This window comes from Echiichthys vipera (genome assembly GCF_963691815.1).
Source record: "Echiichthys vipera genome assembly, chromosome: 10".
NCBI lineage: Eukaryota > Metazoa > Chordata > Actinopteri > Perciformes > Trachinidae > Echiichthys > Echiichthys vipera.
Genome location: NC_139835.1, coordinates 1,005,798 through 1,015,200, shown reverse-complemented (window position 1 = coordinate 1,015,200; position 9,403 = coordinate 1,005,798). Strand labels below are relative to the sequence as shown.

At 41.8% G+C, this 9,403-nt stretch overlaps 1 protein-coding gene across 1 annotated transcript in view; it reads left to right on the top strand.

Moving 5' to 3' along the window:
* pde9aa (phosphodiesterase 9aa) overlaps positions 1-6,851 on the top strand; it is a gene marked incomplete at its 5' end in the record, with an annotated part of 78,828 nt that extends 71,977 nt beyond the window's left edge. Inside the window, 5 exons of the mRNA XM_083921497.1 lie at positions 2,337-2,441; positions 3,531-3,659; positions 6,387-6,482; positions 6,561-6,625; positions 6,715-6,851. Coding sequence (XP_083777623.1) covers positions 2,337-2,441; positions 3,531-3,659; positions 6,387-6,482; positions 6,561-6,611 — 381 coding nt within the window. The 3' untranslated portion in view covers positions 6,612-6,625; positions 6,715-6,851. The remainder of the gene's footprint in view (positions 1-2,336; positions 2,442-3,530; positions 3,660-6,386; positions 6,483-6,560; positions 6,626-6,714) is intronic.
* Between the last annotated feature and the right edge of the window lie 2,552 nt (positions 6,852-9,403).

Sequence of the window (9,403 nt, the reverse complement as noted above, 5' to 3'; positions counted from 1 at the left end):
TTATTCTGTCATCTTTCAGGCATCATTCTATCAAACAAATGTGGAAATATTACTTGTATTACCCACAGACTGTAATGTATTTCCTCAAATGTGATCACATTTATTTTTATAAACTAAGTACTCACTCCTGTTTTTTGTATTAGCGCCTACAGAACACTGATGTCTTCTCCTTTGTTTTTACCGGAAATGGGGCGCACCCTTTTACGTGACGTAGGGTTGCTCTCTTCTATCTCCCTCCCCCCAATGTCACAGCAATGCCCTTTTTTGGTAAGAGGAAATGAGGAGTACGACAAGATGGCAGCTCCCAGAGGCGAATATGATTGGATCAAGTTGTCCATTTCTTATACAGTCTTTGCTTATAACATTCAAGTGAAATTGTTTTTTTTTTAAATTTCTGAAAAATAATAAAAAGTCAAAAACTAGAATAGCAGGGTTTTAAAAGTGATGAGTCCCCAGATATAATCCTTTGTGGAGGCTCCTTTTACTTTAATTATATCCATCAGTCTGTTTGGATATGTCTCTACCAGCTTTGTGCACCTAGATTGGAGAATATTTCCCCATTCTTCCTGCAGAACTGTTGGAGTTCAGTCAAATTCTGTGATGATGGACTGCTCTCTTCAAGTCCATCCACAGATGTTCTGTAGGATTCAAGTCAGGGCTCTGACTCGGCCACTCTAGAACATTCACCTTCCTGTCCTTTAGCCACTGTGTTGTTTTTATGGAGGTGTGTTTTGGGTCGTTGTCATGCTGGAAGGTGAACCACCTGCCCATTTTCAAGTTTCTAACAGAAGGCTGCAGGTTTTCTCCAAGAAGTTGAGTGGACTCGACAGCATCCATTTTCCCTTCAATCCTGACCAACTGCCCAGTCCCTGCTGAAGAGAAACAAGCCCACAACATAATGCTGCCACCACCATGCTTCACTGTAGGGATGGTGTGTTTTGGGTGGTGTGCTGTGTTTGGTTTCTGCCAAACATAGCGCTTAGAGTTCAGCCCACAAAGTTCAATTTCATCTGATCATATAACCTTTTGCAACATGGCATCAGAATCTTTAATAAGTTTTTTGGTATACTGTAAACAAGACTCAGTGTGATATTTTTTCAGAAGAGGCTTCTTTCTCTCCACCCTGCCATACAGTAGAACTTGTGATATTGTTGTCACATGAACAGATTGACCACCCTGTCATTTAGACTTGTAACTCCTTCAAGGTCGCCATAGGCCTCTTGGTAGCTTCCCTGATCATTCTTTTCCTGGCTCGGTCATCCAGTTAGGAGGGGCTGCCCGATCTAGGAAAGGTCTGGGTGGAGCCATATGCCTCCGATTCTGGACAATACTCAGAGGGAGAGTTAAAGCCTTTGAAATCTTTTTAGATCCTTCTCCTAACTTGTGCCTATCCACAACTTTATCCCGGAGCTCTTTTGAAAGCATCTTTCCAACCATGGTGAATTCTTTGTGTTACCATGCACTACTAGGAGTGGAATCCTCAAGGAACAGCTGATTTTATTCTGAAGTAATCAAAGGAACAGCTGATTTTATTTTGAAGTAATCAAAACCACCACAGTTGATATCAGGTGGATGCCAATTAACTTGGTGTGTAATCTGGAAGGTGATCTGAGAATATTTAGAATGATTATTCTAAAGGGACTCATCACTTTTCAATTTCAAGTACAATTTGGAGGTACTGGTTCCATTGTATGCTCCTTTATGCTTCATTAAAATGAACGTACTGTTCTGTACTGTACTGTCTGTGTGCTGTACTTTACTGTACTGTACTGTCTGTTTACTGTACTGTACTGTCTGTGTACTGTACTGTACTGTTTGTGTACTGTACTTTACTGTACTGTACCGTACTGTACTGTACTGTACCGTACTGTACTGTACTGTACCGTACTGTACTATACTGTACTGTACTGTTTGTGTAAATTACTTTACTGTACTGTACTGTCTGTGTACTGTACTGTGTACTGTACTGTTTGTCTGCTGCTCAAGCTTCTGCTGCAAAACAGAAACTCTGATACCACCGGTCTTCTGATAAACCTACCGTTCAAATATGAAATCATGAAAATGTTCTTTCTACAAACTATATATTCTTGCACTTAATGAAGGGATATTTGTACACTACACTGTACTTACACTGTGTTGTCCAAGATAGCCATCATTAGTTTGTGATGAGCCTCTTCGAAGGACTATTCAAGATAAAAGTAGCAGCAAAGTCATTGCATTTAATCTCAAGCATTCATCTCATCACACTGGGTGACCACCGACTGTGTGCTTTGGCTGGTCACTAATAACCTTGTATTCATGGTGACCTCTGCCCTCTGACCCTGTGCTCTGTGCAGCTGAAGATGGTGCTCATCAAGTGCTGCGACATCTCCAATGAGGTGCGGCCCATGGAGGTGGCTGAGCCCTGGGTCGACTGTCTGCTGGAGGAGTACTTCATGCAGGTGGGTTTATCAAAGTGAGCCATAATACAATCACAGGGTTCTTTCACATCCTGGAAAACTGCTGACCACTTTTCAGTCATGGAAAATGTGAAAGTTAAATGTCCTGAAAAATCTTTTCAACAGCCTCTGATTTTCCTTTAGCTTAGAATGAACTACTAGACTTTTTATCAGAGCTCCATCTGAAAGGGCTGAGTTATGTTCAGGGTCACATTAATGTACAAATGGTAATGTTAGTTTATGGATTACAGAGTATTTGGAATATGATGTTTATGCTGTGGAAATTTAGAGCGAATGGTGTGCATGAAACATAACTAACTTTGAACTTAGCTTTATTTTATTTTTTTTTAGAGAGAGAGGACAGCTGAGGGGCCTGTAACGCGGCCATACTAATAAAGTGAAATGTGTCATTTCTAAACATGAAAGAGATGATTTCACAGATCAGTTCTATCCAAAGACTGCACGTCCTTAATCAGACTTCCACACAGATGAACTTATTAGTGTACGTTGCATTCTGTCTTTCATAACAGTCTGCAGTAGCATGAGAAGAGAACTCAGAAAACAAAGCACCAATGGGCTCCTTCCTTTTGGATTGACTTTAATCCACTTGAATGGACTTTACTAAGAGAGGAACTGGTACAGGGGCCAGTAGGTAAGTCTTTAAAACACTCTTTAATAAACTCTGGGTTCACTAACTACGTTGTTGGTGCTTTGTTTTATGTGTAGGGACTCTTTTCATGCTGCTGCAGAGGTTTGCTGTTATTTTGAGCAGTATTAGTGGTTAAAAAAGACGTTTTAGTGCCTTCACCGTACTGCCCCGAGCTAATCAGTGTTAGCCACGCCCAACTGTTAGAGACTCTCACGGATTTCTCCGTTAATAGTTCATACACCAAAAAAACTGTCTCGATGGATTATTTGATGTATGCAAGTGTCAAAAAAGACCATGTGATGATTTTACACCGGAATTAAACTTTAAGGGATCATCAGAAGAAAAAGGATTTCATTTTGTGACTTTTGAAGGTATGAAGCTGTGTAACAGGCAAAGAGAGTCTTGAAAAGCGCGTTGATAGTATTTTTCTGTGTGCTGCTCAGAGCGACAGGGAGAAGACTGAAGGGCTTCCTGTGGCTCCGTTCATGGACAGAGAGAAGGTCACCAAACCCACGGCTCAGATTGGCTTCATCAAGTTCGTCCTCATCCCCATGTTTGAGACTGTGATGAAGGTGAATATGAAGGACAGTGATGATGAAGATCAAAGTTACAGTGTCCCTCGTTTCTGATGTATAGCATTTGTTCTAATGATACAGCCTGGTCTCCCCAAAAGGCGTGTGAATGACACGCTATTTCTCTCAAGCCATCTCGCGTATAATTAAGACGCATGTCATGTTTTTTGCGTGTCATTTCACGCCATGTAGTCTCAATTGACTTGTATAGTGCAGAGATGGCGTTGTCATTTCACGCACAAATGTCATTGAGGGAAAACCCACGTGTTCGTATTTCTCCGCTACTTCCCGGAGAAATACGAAGTGGTGGAGCTTTCTGTCAGAGGGTTGTTTTTAAATCAATATTTCATGTGAAGGATGGCTGAAATAACGGGCGTGAAATGCCCTAACCTAACCCAAACCCCTAACCCTAACCCCTAACCCCTAACCCTGACCCTAACCCTAACCCTGGGGAACTACGGGCGTTAAATGATACGCGAAAAGCTTAATATGCGTAGACATGCACGCGAAAAGTCATGCAAGTCATGAAAAGTGGCGTGCTATTTATACGCCCTCCCATGAGACCACGTAGAATGATATCTTCAGTGTTAGCTCCCAGCATGCAAGTCTTCAGGATCATTTAACACTACTCTAGTGATATGGCTTGGCAATCAGTGATCAATTATTTTAACTGTGTGAGAAATGTTTTGTTTCTGCCTCAGCTTTCACCACTCATTCCGCCAAGTGTGCTTTTAGTGGCACAGAGTAGAAATTAATATAATTCTGGATTAAAGTTTTACTCCGTAAGATTTAAATCTTATGGTGATTGATCATATGACCCACTAATGAAAGCACTTGTTGCCTTTTTGCTGAGTATTCCAATATCTGTGTCTGTGGAGGAATTCACGGGCTAGATGTGGTGGTGGTTGGTCTGTCGGCCCAGATCATCACCAAGGGTTATGCTGCGTTCACTTGTAATCGGGAACTTCCAACTTGAGTCAGGCTTTAAGTAAGAGCAGAAGTGTAATAGGAACATGCGTGTGTGTGTGTGTGTGGATTTAAGAAGGGAACATACAGCATAGGGGACGGACTGGAGGTAGGAAGGTGAATGTGTTGCAATAAAGTTTACAAAAGAGCGAAGAATTCAACATTTTAAAAATTGTCAACACACATAGTGACCGTGAACGTGACAAGATGGAGGCTCTGAAAGAACAGGCTCCACTGCAGTTACATCTTACTGCCAAAGAGGCCGCTAGAAACAAGATATCTCAATTCTTATGCAGTACAACTTTAATAACCTAAAACATCCCCGGCTGCTGCTGTCATTTATCATTATTATCAGTTAAGTTCAACTTTAAAATGGTGTTGGATGGTGTTTGCCTTGACAGGTGTGGGACAACAACAATATGTATGTATGCCCAAAGATCTTGGCCATGGAAGCAGATGACAGATTTGATGTTAAGTAGGGCTAACTGCCTGTAGCTACACTAAATGAATATAATGTGAACCAACAATGCTCCTTTTCCACAGTGATGAATAAGTAGATGAGGACTTGGCCACCTTGGAAATACCACACCTGCCAGTCACTTCACTTTGCTACTGACCAAACTAGCTGCCTGGATGTAAAGTAGCTGCTCACTGATGCTTCAGTGTTAACAGACTAATAAGATTGTGTATAATGACATGATGCATCAGTCATATTGGGGATTCTTTTATTTACTTTCAATACTTTAAGTAACTTTGGCCAACACTTCTATACTTTTACTGAAGTGGGATTTTGAAGGCAGGACTTTTACTTGTAATGGAGTATTATGGCAAAAATGTAGTGGTACTTTCCTCAACTAAAGCATGTGAATAGTGTCACAAATCACTCCCTATTAGGGATGGGACAATGGCACATGGTGAAAAAAAAACAATAAGTTTTGAGTTTCCATTATCAGGATAATGGTGACCATCTTCACCTGCAGTTTACTACAGATCTGAGCGTAACATTCATTTGACCACAGCCACGAAGGAACAGTTCAGATCAAGTGGTGAAAGTGAAAGTGTTCATTGCATGTACAATAAACATGGCTAACATCTGTGATGCAATGGAAATATTTGTTAATAAGAGTTTAAAGAGTATTTTGATGATTATCGGGATAACATAGTGAATCTTAATTATTTTGGCCCATGCCTACTCCCTGTTCACTATGTAGCACTCACACATTTTTTTGGAGTCTGTGAATTCTGAGTGTAAAATCTGAGCTGCCCTATAACATTCCTACAATGGAACAAAACATGTAAACCACTGAGTGTTTTGTTATAGCGTGAACACGGGAGCTACTTCAGACATGGAAGACAAAAACAACTTTGCTTTTTTACCTTAAAGAAACAGTGACAGTGACAGTTACACTTATATAACACAAAGGAATGAGCCGATTGCAGTGATGATACTGGCCATTACAGCGTGTGTGTGTGTGTGTGCGTGTGCGTGTGCGCGTGCGTGTGTGTGTGTGTGTGTGTGTGTGTGTGTGTGTGTGTGTGTATGTGTGTGTGTGTGTGTGTGTGTGTGTGTGTGTGTGTGTGTGTGTGTGTGTGTGTGTTTGTGTGTGTGTGTGTGTGTGTGTGTGTGTGTGTGTGTGTGTGTGTGTGTGTGTGTGTGTGTGTGTGTGTGTGTGTGTGTGTGTGTGTGTGTGTGTGTGTGTGTGTGTGTGTGTGTGTGTGTGTGTGTGTGTGTGTGTGTGTGTGTGTGTGTGTGTGTGTCAGCTGTTCCCACAGATTGAGGAGGCGATGGTGCAGCCACTCAGGGAGTCAAGAGACCGATACGAAGAACTCAAACAGATTGATGACGCCATGAATGAGGTTGGAGGACTTCTCTAAGTGTGTGATGCATTTACCTTGTCCCTGGTGAAGAATGTGACTGAGTAATGTTCCCTCCAGGTGCAGAAAAAGAAAAGTGAGAACTTAACCATGGGAGGGAAGAAGAAGTAAGAAGTTGTGGAAAGGTAGGACTGAACACAACTGGCAAACACAAATAAGTGTTGGCTCCAAGTGTACAGCAGGGTTTCTAACATGGATTTTCTGTGTGCTCCAGCACTAGTGAAGCAGTGTGACGGAGAGTGAACTGGAGTTGTCTGACACATTGGTCTGGGATGAGCTGAAAAGCTCCTCACTTGTTCTTGTTAAAGAGTGGAGCAACAGCAGATCAGCCGATCTCCAGTGTGCCACACAAGTGTGAAAGCATGGATCTGAGCCAATGTTACAATCTGCTGACAGACTCAAGGAGCAGACGGACCGTCCAAAGCCTTTTTCAGGAAATGTTGACATTTGTACAGCCCAGGCTACTTCAGTGAACAATATTAAGATACATATCTGCATTGTTTTTTATTTGAAATGTGTTGTTTTTTTACAGATTGTACAGATTTTTAGTGACCTTTGTTCTTTCCTACAAAAAAAATAAAAAGATGATTTTAATTATAAAATCCTGTCCGGCCTGTTAATCCCTCTTAACTCCGTACTAATACGGATGTATTGTTTTTTTTGCAAATATTCACTAATTTTTAATTTGATTCCTGTAACATGTTCAAAAAAAGCTGGGACAATTTGCGTTGTCAATTTTAGGTTGTGGCGCAGTTGTAATTCAGAAGTTGGGTGTGGCTATAAAGGCCAATCGCCATTTTGGAACAGTGGCGAAGAAGAAAAACAGAAATAGTTGTGGTTGTGTTATCAATCGCCATTTTGGAGTTGTGGCGTTGTTGCAATTTAGGAGTTAGGTGTGGCTTGGAGGGCCGCCATTTAAAACCTGATCGCCATTTTGAATCAAACGTGCAGTTTAAATTCTTGGTACACGTCATTTTTGCCAGGAGTGGCTTGGAAGACTGCCAGACAGGAGGGGGAAGTAACAGCACCAACTGAGAGGACATGGCAGTTAGCTATAGGCCCAAATAGCATAGCTACCTGAAAGGAAAGTCTTAGCATTTAAATTGATTACAGCTATTACCATAGCCTAGCTTAGCATAACTAGCAAAGCTAAGGCTAAGCTAATTAGCATTGAGCGGAAAAACTAGCATATTAAATTAGACTTTGGATATAACCATAGACTAGCTTAGCATAACTAGCATAGCTAAGGCTAAGCTTATTAGCATTGAGCTAAAAAAAACTAGCACATTAAATTAGACTTTGGGTGTAACCATAGACAAGCTTAGCATAACTAGCATAGCTAAGGTTAAGCTAATTAACATTTTTTTAGAAAAAAAACTAGCATATGAAATTAGACTGTGGGTATTGCCATAGCCTAGCTTAGCATAACCAATATAGCTAAGGCTGAACTAGCTAGCAATAAAGCTAAAGAATTAATGGTTCAATTGATTTCAAATATCACTAAAAACGAGCTTAGCATAACCAAGTTAAACTAGGCCCAAACTTACCACCAGTAAAACATAGAAATAGCATTCACCTCTGCAAAAGTGCTATCAAAGATTATCATCGCAATAATAAAACAGCAACACAACAATGACTGCACGACCAATTGAGATAATGGGGGCCAAATACCCAGAATACATTAAGGATATCCCAAGATTTTCAAAGAAATGGGCAAAGCACACGGAAAAAATGCCTGCACCGTGGCCGAAGGAGGGCACATTTGATGTGGGAGCCTGCGAGGACATGGAGGGACAAATAAAAAACTACAAACCAAAATCAAAACAGAAGGTGAAAGATACAGAGAAAAAAATCAGAGAGAACATGATAAATCACAGTCAAATGAAGGCGTACAAACAGCAGGCTGCAGGAATCTACCCCAGCCTAGCTGGCATGGTCAAATTTACTGGAGGCTTTGACCTGCTCAAGGAACAAACACCAACAACAGTGGTGACACACTCCCCGACACCTTCCTCATCACTGGCCACTGTGAGGGATGCCTCACCACAGGCCCCTCCGCCTTATGCACAACCCAAGCCAAGGGAGATGGATGAGATATGTGGAGCTCAGGCCTCGCAGGCCAGGGCCCCCGACAGTATGACAACACAGAAACAAGGTGTGAGCAACGACACGGACAAAACTCTGACAGGAGCTAATTGCCAATCAGGCCTGGTGCCAAGTTTCCCTGCAAGTTTTGCAGCACAGGGAAAAGGACATCCATATTGGACTGCTACAAGGACCTAGATGCAAGCAAAGCAGGACAGTCCTACTGGCTGAACATGGATACTGCATGCACTGACCTACACAGAGAATTGAATTAATCCCAAATACAAGACTTGGAGGAAGACATAGATGTATACCATGAAAGAGCACAGGACAGACAGACAAATGGAGAACTCCAACAGTGGTCAGAGGTTCCCCAGCCACCAAAAAAGAATTTGACCTTAGATACAGGCCAAACATATGTAAACCAGACAGATATGAGGCAGGCCAGTATCCAATTTTAATAAAGGGCACTTAGGGGCATTATGTGCCGTGGCAAACAGTCGACCTTGCAGGTCTTGTCTCAAGACTCCCTGACATTCACGAAGGAGCCAGAAAATGGATAAGAGCATTTGAAGAGGAAACTGTGGGAAAAATGCTGGCCCTCAGTGACATAAAAGCGATATGGGCAAGATGTTTTGGGGCGGCAGCAATGGAGAACCTTTTCAAACACAGCCAAAATGAGTGGATGTTAGAACCAAGAGCAGATGGAACAGAGTTCAACGCATATCGCACCACACTGTGGACGGAGCTGCGAAGTGAATACCCCACAAGAGTTGATCCAAAGGCGCTTAAGGGGGAGTTGCTCTCAGAGACTGAGA